The sequence below is a fragment of the Nicotiana tabacum genome, chromosome 21 (assembly GCF_000715075.1).
Source record: "Nicotiana tabacum cultivar K326 chromosome 21, ASM71507v2, whole genome shotgun sequence".
NCBI classification, from domain to species: domain Eukaryota; kingdom Viridiplantae; phylum Streptophyta; class Magnoliopsida; order Solanales; family Solanaceae; genus Nicotiana; species Nicotiana tabacum.
The window spans coordinates 89531380-89552336 of NC_134100.1; the positions used below are offsets into that span (position 1 = coordinate 89531380).

The window sequence follows — 20957 nt, forward strand, 5'->3', positions numbered from 1 at the left end:
GGGGAGCGCTCCCTATCAGAAATTTTGAGTGCAGTGCACTTCAGTGACCCCTTACGCAACACGAATTCGAAATAGTCGGATAGTGTGTTTGGGATCAATTAATAATTCGAAAAAAACAATAGATTAATTAATTGTCATTTAAACATACACAAATTACTGGAAATTAATTTAACATCATATGGACACAATTAAAGAGACACAAATTAAACAACTTTAACTCCTCTTAACAGGATCAAAGTTGGAAACACCAATAATAGCACCAATAATTGCAGTAAGCACAGCCCCACCTGCCACAATACTAAGCAAGAAATTCTTGAGTGAAGGTGAAACTCCATCAGCAGCTTGTGCTACATCAGGTACAACCATTGATGCTGTAAGTACACCTGCAGTCAACCCTGTCACTACCTTTTCCTTAAGTGAAGCTTTCACTACAAACTTAGCAACAATTGGTTTTGAATTTGTTGCAATTTGTTTTGATGGCCTTATTGGCAATGGCTTTAAAAAAGCTTCAATAATTGGTTGCTTCTTTTGGTTTGTGTAAGTTAGTGGCATTGCCATTGAAACTAGTGAAGTTGAAGCCATTATTTTTTGCTCTCAACTTTTTTCTTTCCTCCTCCTAAAATTTAAGAGTGTGGTATTGGTAAAATGATGTGATTTTGAGAGGAGAAAGAGGAACTTAGATTGAGAGGATTTTTATTGAGAGGTGGAAAATTGAGCTTTGGGGGTTTGGTATCTTTTCCTTTGTTCTTACGTGGCTGATTTTCATTGGCTACGTTGGATAAGGTTATCTTATTGGAGGCTTGTCATAATTTTATGTTTTTGTAAGCTTAGAAAAAAACTCATGTTGCATCAAATTTCTAGGGTTGGAAGCATATGAGAATCCTAACTTTTAAGTTAAGGGAATGTGAAGCACATTTTTGTAATATAAATATTTGAATTTGAACACACATCTTTTTATTAGAACTAGTCTTAGTATACGCGCGTTGCGCGCGTACCTAATACCAATAAATATAATTTTTTAAACATTGCAAAAATAAATATTATTAAAATATATTTTAATTATAAAATAAATATCAGAAGAAAAGTTAAAGATAAAAGAATCAAGAAAGTAGGGATCCAGTGTTTTTTGTCCATTGAGTCCTAAAAAATTATTATTTTTTAACTCTTCAAGATACTACGAATATAATGTATAAGAATATTTAATGTGAACTTTATTTTTAAATAATAAAAAAGTGGTTTAATATTTTATTTTAGTTTTAGTCTTTTATAATAGTATAGATAGATAGATAAATAATAATAATATAATTTTTAAGTACGTGTTGCACGTTTATCTCAAGAAAATGAATAAATTTTTTAATATTATTTAAAAATATATTTGAGTTATACAATAATATTGTAAGAAAAAAAATTAAGTTCCAGAAAATCATAAATACTTATTTTATTTAGTTAATGCAATAAAGGAAGAAATTGTACCCTACATAGTTCCTCTCATATCTTATTGAATACTACCATATTATAGAATGTTACTAAAAAGGCATAAATACTCGAAAAACATATGTCTATATTATATGATAGAATTATTATTCAATAATTATCAATAGTTATTTAATGTTGAAATATCTTATTAACATTGATAATTTATCTCCAATGGAGATTAAAATCGTGAGATAATTTTATTGTATATGACTGGCCATTTTTGTATAATGGAATCATACATTTATTTTCTATCATATAGCTTTCTTTCACCTGTACCTTATAATTGCATAAACACGGGAATTGCACACATATAATTTACAAAATAATAAAGCCTATGCAAAAGACAATAGAAAATTTGGAACCATAAAGAAGAAAAGGAATGTGTCTGACCTTGAACGAAATAACTCCATGTCTGCAATCTCATAAGGAAAAATTATATAATATGCTCCGACATATTTTTTAAATCTCTTGCCAATAACTATCCATCGAGATGATCACCTTAGCTTGCTCCGTCGGAAAAGAGGCCTTTAAACTCAAGGAACTCAACAATTTCATACATAAAAAAATTATCTAAAGGAGCATACTCTGAAGAAATTGATTTTAAAATTAAAGCACAAGCATGTTTGAAGTAATAATTGTACCTCTACCTTTCATTCATTGACTCTTCAAAAAAGAATTTATACATAAGTAACTTCATATCTCAAATTCTACAGATGGATAATTTATAAAAATATATTATCATATCCAAGCCTCAGGAAAAACATGTGTATATCCACACCACAAATAAAAGAAATTATACTTATTGAAAAAACTAATAAGTTTGGAGGAAAAAATAGAGAAAGACAAGTTTTGAAAATACGTACATGAATTGTTGTATAAATGCTTGTCTCCTGTTTTTGGCATGACTAGTATTCTATAATATTTGCACAACCTAAAACCCACACAAACTTGGTTTTGACTTACAAAAATAAATCATTTTAGCTTCCAACTTTAAATCACGTGAATATCTCTAACATTATATCACATTCTAAGTGAATTTTAAAGTCTTTAATATTAGGACTCTTTAAGTAGTTCAAATAAGGTTATATTTAAAACTAAAATTTTAGTTGATTTAAGAATCCTAGATATTAGAAAAATTATCAAATTACTATCTTGTCTAGTGCAGAATCTATTTTTAAAGGGTAAAAAAAAGGCGAATAATATTTCGATAGGGGTTTTGTGCTTTTAATATAGCATAGATAGATTTAGAACATTGTTTTGGAAGTTAAACGCTGGACAATTTTATATATATATATTTCACAAAATAATTAATTAAATATTATAACCACAAAATATTAGATAAAAACTTAATTTACATGTAGTGAGGCGGTGGTTGATGGTAGTATAGTCAAATTCAAGGTGATGGTTGAGTGAAGATGCGACGATAGCGGGTAGTAGTAGTTGGTGGTAGTGGTTGGCGATGATGGTGGAAGCGAGTGGTGGTGGCTGGCGATAAAGTTGACTGACGTGGATGGTTGTCCGATGGAGGTTAATAGTGGTGATTGTACGGTAATAATAGAAAAAATCACCTTTATAATAATCTTTTAAGTGATGTTTTTAATAATTTTAAGACCTTATAAGAATGGAACAAATCTTATTAAGAGTAACTAAGTGATTGTAGAAAAAAAAATTAGATAAACTTAGTCGATAGGGTTCTAAGATTCAAATTCAAACTTCCATTAAGTGTGAAAATAAATAGGCAGGACTATCACTACATCTACATTCAGTATGCATGGATGACAATAAATAAAACTTAATGTATTTTTATGTTTCTAAAAGGTAAACTGGTCTCCGAGCCATTTAAACTTGTACCTGTTTATCATCTCAGTAAATAAATTTAGAACTTTTTCATTTAAACACCTTAACATAACTAAATGACTATAAATAAACACCCACGAATGAGTGTTGTACAATCTTTGCACATGGATAAACTTTAGCATTTTCTATTACCATATCTTCCACATTATATTTTCTTGACACTTGTAAATTGTGGGTCCCATTTTTATTTTATTTTTTTAATAATTATTTTTTGTCAGATTCTTTGTAATTGTGTGTACCCTTCTTTTTCCTTTTAGAACTCGCCGAAAACCTTCAAATATCACTGGAAAATTTTCTTCGGCGGCTGTCATTTTTTTTCACTCCATTACCTTCCTCCTCTATATTTCGTCCTCTCCTCACAAACAAAACAAGAACCATTAAAAAGGAAAACCTTCATATCTGACATTCACCAAATGTTGCTTTGAATTGGCAAATCAATATTAGTTTGATCTTATCTACTAACGATTTGATTTATTTGAATTTGACTTGAAGATCTAGTTGCAAGATAGCTGACCAAATAACTTTTTCTTCGTAAAAAAAATTTGTCTCTGCAATTCTCCATGATTTGCATAGTTAAGAGATGAGATTGAGGTAAAAAGGTGAAAAAATATAGATCTTATTTACTTGTCCATTAATATCCTATTTTCTCAGTAATTTTATTATCATCTCCACCTCCATCGATGGTCCACCCATTGCAGCTATTCATTCGCCTCCCATGAAGGGATGATCTTTGGTTTCGTTGGGTACTATAGTAGTTAAAGGCACCTGTGGTAAAATGGAAATGACAAAAATGGTGGAGCAATGACAAGAAGTGAAATTGAAAAAAAAAAAAAAAGAAAAGGGAGGGGAGGCCGAGGGTGGGAAACGGGAGGGAGAAAGTTGGTTGGGTTTTCTTTTCTCTTTACTTTTTTCTTTTCTTTTGATTTATGATTTATTTATTTTAGTATTTTTTTATTAAAAAATATTTCCACGCTCCTTTTCAGCGTGAGCATCACGCACTACTGCCACTAGGGGTGTATAAACCGAACCGGAAAACCGCACCAAATCGAAAAGTCAAACCAAACCGATTAAAAAATCCGATGAGGTTTGGTATTGAGTAAAAAAATCTGAATCAAACCGACATAAAATATAATATATATATATATATATATATATATATATATATATATATATATATATATATATATTTAAAGATTTTATATTGAATTTTCTTTAAAAAATGTCTAGAAATATTTGGGATTCTCTTATGGAATGTAATATTTAATAAAAATTGGAAGTGCTCCATTTCTATTAACTTTATATAATGTGTTGTATGATCACTTTCTTATCAAGTGTTATTGAAATATGTCAATCTCTTTATTTTTTCATATTCATATGTCAAGATCTATATATTCTTATATCTTTTTCGAATTTGAATTGGTATTTCGATATTGAAAATTAAATAGCACATACATTATTTAAGTATCATATTGATTTTTATGTTTAATTATTGAATTCGGTTAACTTTGAAAGCGTACATTAACGAAAATTTATTGTTAGACAACTAAAAAAAATAACTATCGTGTGTTACTAAGAAAATTCTCCCATAAAAATATTTTAATGGATCATATGTTTGTCAATTTTTTTAATTTTTATTAAACATATATTTACTTATAAAATTTTTAACAAAGTAAGATTGACATATTATTCATGTAAGGAAAAAAATCCGAAAAATCCGACAAAATCGAACCAATCTGAAACGATATAAATGGTTTGGTTTGATTTTATCAACCTGATCTATATACACCCCTAACTGCCACATCAGTTACCTTGTTGCCACATAAGCATGGTCAACGGTCAGAGGTGTGTATTCATATACATTTTATAGAGTTGAAGTGTTTAAATGGGAAAATTATAAGTTCATCTACCGAATTGACATACGGGTACAAGTTTAAGTGGCCCGAAGGCCATTTGGCCTTTCTAAAAATCATAAAATTCAAGTCAAGTACGGTGGATACAGGTAAATGTACTTGGTAAAAATGCAATTTCACTGGTGGCTTAGAAAGGGAAGTCTCAGAGTTATATAAGTCGAACTATTCAATGCAACTTGGAATGATCGCATGATTGTTTTTCATTAAGCTTTAACGACCCAATTTCTCCCATAGGTTGTGATAGCGCCCAACGTCGCCGCTAGGCAAGCCAACGGTGAATTAGTCATGTATCTATTCTTTCTTTTTTTAAAATTCCAAAGTAGTCGATTTTTTATTTATTTTATTAAGCGAATGAAAAATGAAAAATTTAATAAAGTAAAGCAAAAACTAATGAAAGAAAAAATGTAGTGAAATAAATGCTCAAAAGCCATAAAGTGTCCACTAGCATGCTTCTATGACCCGATGTCACAAGTGTATGAGCAACTAATAGAATATATAAACAGCAAGCTATTGTCTGAAATAGGATAGACAATGTAAATACAAAAGAGAGACTGCGAGTGTTGCAGAACGGCCTCAGAGAGCATCTCACCACTAAGCCTCGGGGTAACGGGGGTGCGCGCCGGGATGAGTGCCAGATGTACCTACCTCAGATCCTGCACGATTAGAGCATAAGTGTAGCGTGAGTACATAAACAATATATGCCCAATAAGTATCCAGTCTAACCTCGAAGAAGTAGTAACGACGGGTCGACATCGATACTTACTATGGGCCAATAATAAAATACAGAAATTTTAAATAGGCATGAGATATGTGAGTAATAATAATAACACATTAGCAAGTAGTGAATAAATGATTTTTTAACTGACAGTAAATCCCAAAAGTTCTTCAACTAACACATGCTAACTCCATATAAAATCCTGGCCAATAAATGAGTTATAACCCCTCAATTCATAAAAATAATACCAAGTGTATTCGGGCTCCAAGCATTAACACTCACGATTTATGCCGAGGTCGTACGACCCGATCCAGAATAACGTATACACTGTCGAGGGTCGAGCGGTACGAATAATAGATGCATCGATTATACTACCGAGGCGTTCGGCCCGCTCCACAAGAAGAGAGAATACTCTATGAATATCCGATTTAAAAGCTATTACAAGACTAATACACACAGAAGCACAATTTCCATTAACGGTCAAGTAACCCGCCAAAAACTCAAAGTAAGTGAAATTCGGTCTTTACGAATCCTTTATCAAGTTTCAATATAATTTAGGCACTTAAATTAACAAGTAGAGTGCAAACAATACAAGTATTTTATGATTTGGGTCCTAAAACTATCCGACTTAAGTATAATTAGTAGCTATGAACGGACTTTCCTCACCTCGTGCGTGCGTTGCCCCCATAATTAGAAACAAATAGTAATTTAAACCACCTATGGAGTAAATTCCCTCTTACAAGGTTAGGCAAGAGACTTACCTCGACTCAAAGATCACTTTACGACCCACAAATTCACTCTAAGGCATCAACTTGGTGCCGAACAATCCGAAGCTAGCCAAATATTATATAAATTAATCAATATACACTCAAAAGTTAATAATTTAGCTATTAGAGTAATTATCCAACCCAAATTGGAAGATTCTTAAAATTCTTCCCGGGCCCACGTGTCCGAATTCCGGAAATTTTTGAAGATAAATGTTACCCATAACCTCAGAAACTCAAATATATAATTTTCACTCAATTCCATAATCATTTTCGTGGTTAAATCTCATTTTTATCAAAACCTAGATTTTTCAACTAAACCAATAATTTCTACACTTTATATTCTAATAATCTACCCAAAATGCATGTATTAAACTCATCCTATATAGAAATTACTTACCTCAAAGAGCTAGGTGAAAACCCCTCTTCAAAGAGCTCCGAAATCGCCCAAGAGATGAAATAAATGAGCCAAAATAGCCTAAGTCTCGACTTAAATGCATCAGAAGGAAACATATCGGAGAACTCCCGGACCACGGGCACTGAATCAATCGCCGGAGTCTCTGTAGTAGTGTGTCTTGAACATAAGCTAGATAAGCCAAACAACCCTTCTCGACCATGTTTCGAGCCTTCAGAAAAGAGATAACCCGACTAGATGCACTAACAGACGAACCCTTCCACTCCAATCTAGGCAACTGTGGCATCGCTAAGGTAACAGTCTTGCCATGGAAATTAAGGACGACATGATATGGAGACAACCAGTCCATGCCCAGGATGACCTCAAAGTCGGTCATATCAAGCAACAGAAGAATCGCTCTAGTCTCATAACCACAAAAAGTTACGATACAGGACCGATAGATCCGATCCACAACAACAGAATCGCTCACTGGCGTGGACACATATACGGGAGCACCCAAGGACTCGCGAGGAGCACCTAGAAAATGAGCAAACAGAGATGAAACATATGAATATGTAGGCCCTGGATCAAATAGTACCGAAGCATCCCTACCGCAGATAGAAAGAATACCCGTGATCACGGCATCTAAGGCTACTAAATCTGGTCTGGTTGGAAAGGCATAGAACCTAGCTGGAGCGCCACCTGACTGGCTTCCACCTCTAGGATGTCCCCTACCCACCTGCCCTCCGTCTCTGGGCGGCCGGACGGCTGGTGCGGCAGCTGGTGCTGTAATCATAGGCTGATGAGCCTGTTGTACTGCCTTGCCTCGAAGCCTATGGCAAAACCTCCTCACATGACCAAGATCCCCGCACTCGAAATAACCTCTCGGTACGGTTAACTGCTGACCTGAAGTCTGGCACTGATGGCCTGAAGGCCCACTGGAGGAACCCTAAATAACTGGTAGACGGTAGGAGCTCTCTGGACTAGTGCTGGCTCACACTAGAGCACCCCAAGAAGGCGGCGATGCTAGATATGTGGGCCTGCTATACTAAATTAACCTCTGCCCCCAGACGGAGCACCACTGAACCCTCCTGAATACCGAAACCGCTTGTCCCTCGTCGTCTGCTCTCGGCTCCGCTGACGAACACCCTTGATCCTCCGAGCTATCTCCACAACCAGCTCGTAAGAAGTCCCCATCTCAACCTCTCAGGGCCACAGTGTCCTGGATAGAGTGTAAACCCGCAACAAACCTTCGCACTCTCTCTGCATCGGTGGGAAGTATCATAAGTGCATGGCGAGACAACTCAGAGAACCTCGCCTCATAGTCGGTCACCGACATCTGACCCTGCTGAAGTTGCTCGAACTAAAATCGCAGCCCATCCCTCTGAGAGGGTGGAATATATCTATCCAGAAAAAGGCGTGTGAACTAGTCCAAAGTCAAGGGAGGAGAACCTGCTGGCCTGCCGAGAATATAGGACTGCCACCATCTACGGGCCTTGTGTTCCAGTCGAAATGTGGTAAAGTCCACCCCGTGGGACTCCAGAGTAAGTGAAATTCGGTATTTACGAATCCTTTATCAAGTTTTAATATAATTTAGGCACTTAAATTAACAAGTAGAGTGCAAACAATACAAGTATTTCATGATTTGGGTCCTAAAACTACCTGGACTTAAGCATGATTAGTAGCTACGCACGGACTCTCCTCACCTCGTGCGTGCGTAGCCCCCATAATTAGAAACAAATAGTAATTTAAACCACCAATGGGGTAAATTCCCTCTTACAAGGTTAGACAAGAGACTTACCTCGTCCCAAAGATCACTGTACGACCCACAAATTCACTCTAAGGCATCAACTTGGTGCTGAACAATCCGAAACTAGCCAAATATTATATAAATTAATCAATATACACTCAAAAGTTAATAATTTAGCTATTAGAGTAATTACCCAACCCAAATTGAAAGATTCTTAAAATTCTCCCCCAGGCCCACGTGTCTGGATTCCAGAAATTTTTGAAGATAAATGTTACCCATAACCTCAGGAACTCAAATATATAATTTTCACTCAATTCCATAATCATTTTCGTGGTTAAATCTCATTTTTATCAAAACCTAGATTTTTCAACTAAACCCACAATTTCTACACTTTATATTCCAATAATCTACCCAAAATGCATGTATTAAACTCATCCTATATAGAAATTACTTACCTCAAAGTGCTAGGTGAAAATCCCTCTTCAAATAGCTCCAAAATCACCCAAGAGATGAAATAAATGAGCCAAAATAGCCTAAGTCTCGACTTAAATGCACCATTTCTGCCCAGCAGTTTTCCGCACTTGCGGAAGCATCTCTGCTTCTGCGGTCGATTGTCCGCATCTGCGGAACGCGCACGAGCCACGACCAGCCGCACTTGCGGCCAAGTCTCGAATCTGCGAGCCCGCTTCTGCGGCTCGCCTCGCACACCTGCGACCATAGCCAGGTTTCCATTCTCCGCATCTGTGGACCCTTTCATCGCAGAAGCGAGGTCGCTTCTGCGAACCTCGCTCACTCCCCTCCATTCCGTTTCTGCGAACGAGATGCCGCAGCTGCAGTGCCGCTCCTGCGACCATTCCCACCGCAGGTGCGAACGCACTAGATGCCAGCCAACTTTAGCTCTTCTCCAAAGAGTAATTAAGCTCCGTCGGCCCTCCGAATTCTACACGGGGGCCCTAGGGTCTCGACCAAACATACCAATAAGTTTGTAAACATAAAACGGACTCGCTCGAACCCTCGGAATGCGTAAAACAACATCATAACTAAGAATTACACTCCAAAATCAAATCGAATCAACTTATGAACTTCAAGTTCTTCCAACTTGCTCCAAATGCGCCGAATCACACTTAAACTACTCGGAATGGTACCAAATTTTGCGTGCAAGTCACAAATCACCATACGAAACTATTCCAAAGCTCAGAATCTCAATCGGATCTCGATAACATCAAATCCTACCTCAAACCAAATTTAAAGAATTTGAAAACCTTCAATGCACCAACTTCCAATATTAAGCGCCGAAACGCTCCTGGATCGTCTGAAACCCGATCCGAACATACTCCCAATTTTAAAATTATCATACAAACCTATTGGGACCGTCAAATCCCGGTTCTGAGATCGTTTATTAAAAATGCTAACCCAAGTCAAACTTAATACTTTTAAGCCAATATTAAGGAACTAACTATTCCGATTTCAACCCGAACGCTTCCAAACCCGAACTAACCATCCCCACAAGTTATAAAATAGTAAAAGCACATACATGGAGTTTTGTTTAGGGGAACGAGGATCTAGAAAGCAAAACGACCGGTCGAGTCGCTACATAAGCGGTATCAATATTTAAAAAGTGAATAAATGAATAAATCACCATAATAACAGCTGAGTCACTTTTATATTTATGCTTAATATTTTTATTTTTTTATTATCTATATATACATTTTTTTTTAAAATGAGTGTTCGTAACACACTACATGGGGCAAGGTGTATCCGCCCCTCGTTGGAAGGTGACATGTGACTCAAAAAAGTTGAATATTAGACAATAGCAAATGTATAAAAATATAAGATTTTTACACAAATAGCGGGTCTAATTCACTAGTAGATGAATCTATTAGTTTGAACAACTATCTTGAGCAGGAGAAATGTTACACAAAAATAAATACATAAAAATATCAAATATCCATCTTTGGACTTCTTCCCATTCAACTTACAAGTTTACTCGTGAATACATAATATTTCAAGACCACTATAAGATCCAATTATTCGATATTTTAGTTAGTAGACTAAAGCAGGTTGATTAAAAATATGTTTTTACAATATTTTTCCGCTTTACTTAATTACTGTCGGTAAAAGCTAAAATTTAAAACTTTATAGATGGGAAAATAGGAAGGAAAGAAAACTTTTTTTTCTTTTGTCTATCAAACGATAAGCTTCACAAAGTCATTGCTAATAATGATCATTTCCAATTTCCTGCTATATAATGTCAAAATAGGAGCAACAAAATTGAGTCTGCTTGAAAAGTGACAGCAATTTTCTTTGACTGCTAGAATGGAAGAAAGGCAAGGTTAGATAACGCTTAGATATCATTTTCCCAAATATTTAGTTGTCCATTTTCCTTGTCTTTTTCATTAAATTAATTTTATGTTTCACCGAGTTTATTCATCAGCCGGTCCACAGAGCTATTCCTTTCTATGTTCCTTTGATTCCACGACTTAATAATTAATAATTTACTGTGTTTTTATAAATATCTAATTGAATAGGCTAGCTCTTTTGTTTTTTTCGCTTAACCATTCGGTTTCAAAATTCATTAGCCCGATTCATTCAAATTTACAAAACGAAAGGCTCATTAAAGGAATGGTCCAATTAATTCGGATTTACGTAGCGTAAGAATCACTAAGAAATGCCCTGACTAATATGAATTTATGTCATATAGCAGTTCGAAGTCGCTAAAGGAGGAAGCGTTTCTTACCAGAAATTTATCCATATCAAAAAATAAAGTTTGAGACGTCTAGTTAAGAATGAAGAAATCTAATACATCCTGCTATACTCTCGTATTGAAACAGTTCCTTCTATTACTAATAGATTATACTCCCCTTTTACCAATACTAATGTAAATGACTCACTTTTCATTTTAAAACATCATAAAATATTTGACATCATTCTACTAGTAATATTTAATTCCTCTGGCCCTTGTTAAAGGTCTTGGAATACTCATTAAAAAAATTGTTTAACAACATTAATCATAAAGATTATTTAACTAAATTACCCTTTTATCTCTTTTCAAAATGAGTAATAAGCGTTGGGAACTTTTAGAAACTTTATTAATCATTTATTGGAGTAGATTTGAAAGAAAAAAAACACTTCTCGGTTTTCTAAAGCGACACTTATTTTGAAACAATCTTTTTTATGGTTAAAATGACATTTGAAGAGTATTATTTGATTAACTTTCACAACAAAACTTTTGCCTATTTACTTAGTAATACATCCCCCCCCCCCCCCCCCCCGCTAATACTTTCAAGCTATGGCAGAAGCTCCTATGCCACCTTCTTCTCCAAAACAATCAAACTTACCCACTTTGTATTGTGCTCTTATCATTGTCGGAATAGCAGTTGTCTTGCTTAGCCTGTACAATCTCCTTATCGTTCGATGGTGCAATGAAAACCACACAAATGATCAGTCTCTTGAACAAAACTCTAGCCAAGTTTCTCATGATAATCTTAACGTGAACTTAGAGTCCAGTTTCAGGTGCAAGAAAGGAAGAGTTGAAGTTGGAGGAAATCATCATGAGAAGAATAATGATGATATTGAGTGTGCTGTGTGTTTATCAGATATTGAAGAAGGGGAAGAAGTGAAGCAACTTCCAAGATGCAACCACTCTTTTCATGCTTCTTGTATCGATATGTGGCTTTATTCTCACTTGGATTGCCCTATGTGTCGTTCTCCGGTGGAGCAGCCGGTGCTTCACCGGAATAGTTTCACAGGACAAGAAGAGAGTTCTAGAGAAGGAATTGTAGTTCAAGCAATTCAGTTTAGTGTTTCTGATTAGTTTTTTGTTTATAGGAAAGATAGGTTTTGCATGAAGAGTTCCGTTGATCCCAGATGGGGTGGAGTAATTGCAAGGCTTGAAATCATGTGGAAAATATTAAAAACTATTTGATCAAATATTTACTATCTTCTGTCAACACAATTATCGAATAACTCTATAGAAAGAAATATCACCTAATTTTCTTTGTCTTTGTTGTGATTTGAATCTTCATCTCCTCTCCTGTCACGCACTTCATTGACAACTAGGCTACACGCTTAGGTGCTAGCACATGAAAATCTAGGAATGAGGCGCAATTCCAGTTTTATGACCCTAAAACGCCAAAAAACGAGGAACGATCATGGCGAAGTGATGACTATGTTCCTTAGGTAGTTTTTGATGGGCCGACAAAATTTTAGGCAATTCGGGTCCGGTCACCCGGATACATGCAGATGGCGTAGGCTAAACCGCAGGAAAATATGTGAATCCGGTAGAATTCCAGTTTTATGGCCCTAAAATATCAAAAAATGAGGAACATTCATGGGGAAGTGTTGACTATTGTTCCTTAGGTCATTTTTGAAGGACCGGCAAAATTTTAGGCGATTCGGGTCCGGTCGCTCGGATGCATGCAGATGGCGGGTGCTATAACACACGAAAATCTGAGAATCGAGTGGAATTCCAGTTGTATGGCCTTACAACCCCAAAAATGAGAAACGATCATGGCGAATCAGTGTCTATTGTTCTTTAGGTATTTTTTGATGGGATGGTAAAATTTTAGGCGATTCAGGTCCGGTCGCCCGGATGCATACAGATGACGTGGGATATAACACACAAAAATATGAAAATCAGGCGGAATTCCAGTTTTTATGATCCTAAAACGCAAAAAATGAGGAATGATCATGGCGAAGAGGTAACTATTGTTCCTTAGGTCATTTTTTATAGGCCGACAAAATTGTAGGTGATTCGGGTCCCGTCGCCCGGATGCATGCAGATGGCGTGGGTTATAGCATAAGAAAATATGGGAATAAGGTAGAATTTCAGTTTTATGGCCCTAAAATGCCAAAAAGCGAGGAACGATTATGGCGAAGCGGTGATTATTGTTTCTTAGGTCGTTATTGATGGGTCGGCAAAATGTTTGGCAATTCGGGTCCGATCGCCTGGATGCATGCAATGGCGTGGGCTCTAGCACACGAAAATCTGAAAATCAGGCGAAATTTCAGTTTAATGGCCCTAAGACGCCAAAAGAGAAGAAAAGTCATGGCGAAGCGATGTCTATTGCTCCTTAGATGATTTTTGATGGGCCGGTGAACTCGTCCAATTTCACACCTCAATTCAAGGTTATGAAACGGTCGATTTCAATAGTAGTACCCAACAAGAGTCGGGGTCGATTTCCACAGGGAGTTATATATGGGAGTTAGGCGTATATATTATAGTACGTTAGTTTGAACTATCTCAATTTACACTTTTACAAATTGGGGTTGATTCTATGTCTAATTTAAACTAAGATTGCAAGGTTAAGAAATGAAACTAAGAGAATTGTTTTTGTTGTTTTTCAAGTTTTATAAAAAGCCTAGGCCTATGACCATCACCTAGGTGTTTGCCTTATGGGTTATAGACCTTAATGCTTGTTTTGTTGATCGGGGTATATTATAACTATCAACACTCAATTACCCACTCAATATCTCTCGGTCAGAGAGTGATTTTACATTATTTGGCTTTCTCAAGTCCAAATGGGTATTGCACAAAGCGGTTGATAAAAGCTCAAGTCAGGTTATTGCTATCTCTAGGTTAAACCCTTTAATTGGGATTATCAATCTCTCGATTGACCCAATTTCTTGTTAGCCAAGTTGTCCTAGACTAAATCTCTCTTTCTCAAGTAGAGACAAAGTCAAATAGGCATGAACTAATATTTGCAACCATTAATTTTACAAATTAAAGCATGAACAAGGCTAAATAATAAACACCCAACCATAAACAAGCATCAAATTAAACACCCATAAGATTTACACACTAGGGTTGGGTCACAACCCTAATAAAAATCGAGCTACTCATGCTTGAGATTGAAGAAATAAAAGAAAAATGATAATTAAACTCATATTGTGAAATCAAAATGATAAAATTTATGTTAAAATATCCTAAAATATGAAAAACTACTAAAAGAAGTAAAGAGAAACGACTATTATAGCTGCTGATGTCAAAAGTTTTCCTAAAATTGTGAAACTCATCTATTTATACAGGGCTGGAAATTTCAGACAAAAATGCCCTTCGGGAGGTTCTGCGGCCGCACAATTCCATGTGCAGTTTGCAGATTTCTTCAACTTGACAGGACTGGAGGTCTGCGGCCGCATAATTCTGATCTGCGGCTGCAAGGCATTCTTACTGCGGTCCGCAGATTTTTAACTGCGGTCCACACTTTTATGTCTGCGACCGCACAATTCCTGTGCGGTCCTCACTTCTGAGGGCTTGGAAACTTGGGACTTTGCACATTCTCTGAACTTTGTTCCTAGCCATCTTTTGCGGCCGCACAATTCATGTGCGGTCCGCACTTTGTACAAAAGTCTGCTGGCCTTTCTTTCATCATCTGCGAACGCGATGGGAATTCTGCGGTCCGCACTTTATGAGCTCTTGTGACTTTTATGGCCTTGAGTTTAGACTACTCCTTTTTGAGTTGGATTTCATCTCGAGAGTTCATCTTCCAATATTCCTACAATTTAGGACATTTCATCAGTTTTCGGGAACACAATTCAATGCTTTTAGACTAAAACAAAAGCTAAAAGGCGCTAATAAGTAGTCAAAATTCTCACTTATCAGCCGGCAAATTTTTTGGTGATTCAGGTCCGGTCGCCCGGATGCATGCAAACGGCGTGGGCTATTATAACACACGAAAATCTAGGAATCGGGCAAAATTCTAGTTTTATTGCTCTAAACCGCCAAATAACGAGGAACAGTCATGGCAAAATGGTGACTATTGTTCCTTAGATATTATTTGATGGGCCGGCAAAACTTTAGACGATTCGGGCTCGGTTGCCCGGATGCATGCAAATGGCATGGGCGATAGCATAAAAATTTTGGAAATTGGGCGAAATTTTAGTTTTATGTCCCTAAAACATTAGAAAATAAGGAACAATCATGGTGAAGTGGTGATTATTGTTTCTTAGGTCATTTTTTATGAGCCGGCAAAATTTTAGGTGATTCAGGTTTGGTCGCCCAGAAGCATGCAAATGGCGTGGGCGCACAATAAAATATGAGAATCAGACAGAATTTTAATTTTATGGCCCTAAAATGCCAGAAAATAAAGAACGGTTATGGAGAAGCAATGATTATTGTTTCTCAGATCGTTTTTGATGGGCCGGCAAAATGTTAGGCGATTCGGGTCCGATCGCCCAGATATATGCAGATCACGTGGGCTATAACACAGAAAAATCTGGGAATCCAGCGGAATTCAGTTTGATGGGCCGGCAAAAGTTTTGGCGATTCAGGTCCGGTCGCCCGGATGTATGCAGATTGCGTGGGCTATAGCACATGAAAATATGAAAATCGGGCGAAATTCTAAAATTATGGCCGTACAATGCCAAAAATGAGGAACGGTCATGGCAAAGCGGTGACTATTATTTCATAGGACAATTTTTATGGGTTGGCAAAATTTTAGACGATTCTGGTCCGTTCGCCTGGATGTATGCATATGGCGTGGACTATAAAATACGAAAATCTGGGAATCGTGTGAAATTCCAGTTTTATGGCCCTAAAATGCCTGAAAATGAATAACGGTCATGGAAAAACGGTGATTATAGTTTCTTAAGTCGTTTTTGATAGGTCGAAAAATTTTTATTCGATTTGGGTCCGGCCGCCTCGATACATGCAGATGGTGTGGGTATAACACACGAAAATTTGAGAATCGGGCATAATTCCCATTTTATGGTCCTAAAATGCCAAAAACGAGGAACGGTCATGATAAAGCAGTGACTATTGTTTCTTAGGATATTTTTGAAAGGTTGGTAAAATTTTAGGCGATTCGGGTGTGGTCGCCCGGATGCATGCAGATGGCCTGGGGTATAGCACACGAAAATCTAGGAATGAGGCTGAATTTCAATTTTATGGCCCTAGAACGCCAAAAAAATAAGGAACGATCATAGCGAAGTATAGTGATTATTATTCCTTAGGTCGTTTTTTATGAGCCGGAAACTTTATGGGCGATTCGGGTCCGGTCGCCTTGAAGCTAGCAGATGGCGTGGGCCATACCACACCAAAATTTGAGAATCGGGCGAAATTCCAGTTTTATGGCCCTAAGACGCCAAAAAATGAGAAACGGTCATGGCGAAGCGGTGATTATTGTTCCTTTGGTAGTTTTTTATGGGCTCGCAAAATTTAAGGGCATTCGGGTCCGGTCGCCAGGATGCATGCAGATAGCGTGGGCTAAACATTTGTGAATCGGGCGGAATTCTAATTTTATTGCCCTAAAACATCAAAAACACGAGGAATGGTCATGGAAAAGTGGTGATTATTGTTCCTTGGGTCATTTTTTATGGGCCGACAAAAATATTAGACGATTCGGGTCCGGTCGCCCGGATGTGTGCAGATGACATGGGCTATAACATACAAAAATCTTGGAATCCGGCGGAATTCTAGTTTTATGTCCCTAAAATGGTAAAAAATAAGAAATGATCATGGCGAACAAGTGACTATTGTTCTTTAGGTTATTTTTGATTGGCCGACAAAATTTTAGGTGATTCGAGTCCGGTCATCCGGATGCATGCATATGGTATGGGCTATAAGACATGAAATTCTAATTTTATAGCCCTACAACGCCAAAAATGAGGAACGGCCATGGCGAAGCGGTGACTATTATTCCATAGGATATTTTTGATGGGTTGGCAAATTTTTAGACGATTCTAGTCCGATCGCCCGGATGCATGGAGATGGCGTGGGCTATATAGCACACAAAAATTAGGGTAACGGACGGAATTCCAGTTTTATGGCCCTAAAATGCCTAAAATGAGGAACAGTCACAGTGAAGCGGTGACTATAGTTCCTTAGGTCGTTTTTGATGGTCCGATAAAATTTTAGGCGATTTAGGTCCGGTCGCCTGGATGCATGCACATGGTGTAGGCATAGCACACAAAAATTTGGGAATCAAGCATAATTCCAATTTTATGGCCCTAAAACGCCAAAAAATGAGGAACGATCATGGTGAAGTGGTGACTATTATTCCTTAGGTTGTTTTTGATGGACAGGTAAAATTTTATGCGATTCGGGTCCGGTCGCTCAGATGCAAGCAGATAGCGTGGGCTATAGCACACAAAAATCTGGGAATCATACGGAATTCCAGTTTTATTACCCTAAATCGCCAAGAAACGAGGAACGACCATGGCGAAGCGGTGGCTATTGTTCCTTAGGTTATTTTTTATGGGCCGACAAAACTTTAGGCGATTCGGGTCTAGTCGCCCGGATGCATGCAAATAGCGTGGGTTATAGCACGAAAGTCAAAGAATCGGGCAAAATTCCACTTTTATGGCCTAAAACGCCAAAAATAGGAACGGTCATGGTGAAGCGTTGATTATTGATCCATATGTCGATTTTGATGGGCCAACAAAATTTTAGGTGATTCGGGTTCGATCGCCCAGATTCATGCAGATGGCGTGGGCTATAGCACACAAAAATTAGGGAATCAGACGAAATTCGGGTTTTAAGGCCCTAAAATGTCAAAATAAAATAAGGAACGATCATGATAAAGCGGTGACTATTGTTCCTTAGGCCATTTTGATGGCCCGGCAAAATCTTAGGTGTTTCGGGTCCGATCGCCCGGATCATGCAGATGGCGTGGGCTATAGCACTCAAGAATCTTGAAATCGAGCGAAATTCCAATTTTATGACCATAAAAAGCCAAAAAATGAAGAACGATCATGGCGAAGCGATGACTATTGTTCCTTAGGTCATTTTTGATGGGTCGACAAAATTTAAGGCGATTCGGGTCCAGTCGCCTGGATGCATGCACATGGCGTGGGCTATAAAACACGAAAATTTGGGAATCGCGGACTGAAGGGGGAGAGGGAGAATTTCAGTTTTATGGCCTTAAAACGCCAAAAACGATGAACGATCAGGGCGAACCGATGATCATTGTTCCTCATGTCATTTTTTATAGCGCGGCAAAAGTTTAGTCGATTCGAGTCTGTTTGCCTGGATTCATGTAGATGGCGTGGGCTATAGCATACGAAAATTTGATAATCTGGTGGAATTCCAGTTTTGTTGCCCTAAAATGCCAAAAATTGAGGAATAGTCATGGTGAAGCAGTGACTATTATTCTTTATGTCATTTTTTATAGTATGGCAAAACTTTAGGCGATTCGGGTCCGGTTACCCGAATTTATACAGATAGCGTGGGTTGTAGCACACGAAAATCTGGGAATCTCGTGGAATTCTAGTTTTATAGCCCTAAAATGCCAAAATGTGTGGAACAGTCATGGCGAAGCAGTCACTGTTTTCCTTATGTCATTTTTATGGGCTGGCAAATTTTAGGCGATTCGGGTCCGGTCGTCTAGATGCATGCAGATGACGTGGGCTATAAAACACGAAAATCTGGAAATCGGGTGAAATTTCAGTTTTATGACCATAAAACGCAAAAAAAAAAAAAAAGATCCTGGCAAAACGATAACTATTGTTCCTTAGGTTATTTTTGATTGGCCGACAAAATTTTAAACGATTGAGGTGCGGATGCCCGGATGTATGCAGATGGCGTGGGCTATAGCACATGAAAATCTAGGAATCGGGCAAAAGTCTAATTTTATGGTCATAGAATGCCAAAAACGAGGAACGGTCATAGCAATGAGGTTACTATTGTTCGTCATGTCATTTTTTGTGGGCTGACAAAATTTTAGGCTATTCGGGTCTGGATGCATGCAGATGGCATGGGCCATACGAAAATCTAGGAATCGGAAAAATTTTCAGTTTTATGGTCCTAAAACTCCAAAAACGAGGAACGGTCATAGCGAAGCAGTGACTATTGTTCCTTAGGTCATTTTTGATGGACCGACAAAATTTTAGGCGATTCGAGTCTGGTCGACCAGATGCATGCAGATGGCATGGGCTATAGCATACGAAAATCTGAGTATCAGGTGAAATTTCAGTATGGCCCTAAAACGCCAAATAACGAGAAACGGTCATGGAGAAGCGGTGACTATTGTTTCTTAGGTCGTGTTTCATAGGCCGGCAAAATTTTAGGCGATTCGATTCCGGTTGCTCGAATTGATGAAGATGGCTAGCACACTTACATAGGAAACGAGCAAAATTCCAGTTTTATGGCTCTATAATGCCAAAAAATGAGGAACGATCATGGCGAAGCGGTGATTGTTGTTCCTTAGGTCATTTTTGATGGACTGGCAAAATTTTAGGCGATTCGGGTCCGGTTGCCCGGATGCATACAGATGGCGTGGGCTATAACACATGAAAATTTGGGAATCAGGCAGAATTATAGTTTTATGGCCCTAAAACACCAAAAAATAAGGAACAGTCATGGCAAAGCGGTGACTATTATTCCTTAGGTCTTTTTTGCTGGGCCGAAATTTTCTAGGTCTGGTCGCCTGGATGCATGCAGATGGTATGGGATATAGCACACGAACATGTGAGAATCGGGCATAATTCCAATTTTACGGTCCTAAAATACCATAAAACGAGGAATGATCATTGCGAAGCGGTGACTATTATTCCTTAGCTCATTTTTTATGGGCCGGCAAAATTTTAGGCGGTTCGGTTCCGGTCTCCCGGATGCATGCAAATGGCATCGGCAAAAGTACACGAAAATCTGAGAATCGGACGGAATTCCAATTTTATGGCGCCCTAAAACGCCAAAACAACGAGGAACGGTCATGGCAAAAGTGACTATTGTTCCTTAGGTCATTTTTTATGGGTCGGCAAAATGTTAGGTGATTCAGGTCCGGTCGCCTGGACGCATGCAGATGGTATGGGCTATAGCACATGAAAATCTGAGATTCGAGCAGAATTCTAGTTTTAAGGCCCTAAAATACCAAAAACCGAAGAACGATAATGGCGACGTAGTGACTATTGTTCCTTAGGTCATTTTTTATGGGCCGACAAAAATTTAGGCGATTCGGGCGTGGTTGCCCGGTTGCATGCAGATGGCATGAGTTATAGCATACGAAAATTTGAGAATCGGGCGAAATTCCAGTTTTATGACCCTATAATGCCAAAAAATAAGGAACGGTCATGGCGAAGCGGTGACTGTTGTTCCTTAGGTCATTTTTGATGGACTGGCAAAATTTTAGGCGATTCGGGCCCGGTCGCCGGGATG

The 20957-nt window shown here is 37.8% G+C and overlaps 2 protein-coding genes across 2 annotated transcripts; one reads left to right on the forward strand and one right to left on the reverse strand.

Annotated features, from left to right (window-relative positions):
- Positions 1-102: 102 nt before the first annotated feature.
- On the reverse strand, positions 103-687 carry LOC107767231 (uncharacterized). The gene has a single exon (XM_016586150.2). The coding sequence runs from the start codon at positions 580-582 to the stop codon at positions 214-216; it is 369 nt and encodes a 122-aa protein (XP_016441636.1). The 5' UTR covers positions 583-687; the 3' UTR covers positions 103-213.
- An 11468-nt stretch (positions 688-12155) lies between these two features.
- Positions 12156-12680, forward strand: LOC107767232 (putative RING-H2 finger protein ATL53). The gene has a single exon (XM_016586151.1). It carries the CDS (start codon positions 12156-12158, stop codon positions 12678-12680), a length of 525 nt encoding a protein of 174 aa, XP_016441637.1.
- Positions 12681-20957: the final 8277 nt, after the last annotated feature.

What these genes read in the sequence shown, in the direction of transcription:
- LOC107767231 (XM_016586150.2), bottom strand. Translation starts at nt 582, where the DNA reads ATGGCTTCAACTTCACTAGTTTCAATGGCAATGCCACTAACTTACACA.
- LOC107767232 (XM_016586151.1), top strand. Translation starts at nt 12,156, where the DNA reads ATGGCAGAAGCTCCTATGCCACCTTCTTCTCCAAAACAATCAAACTTA.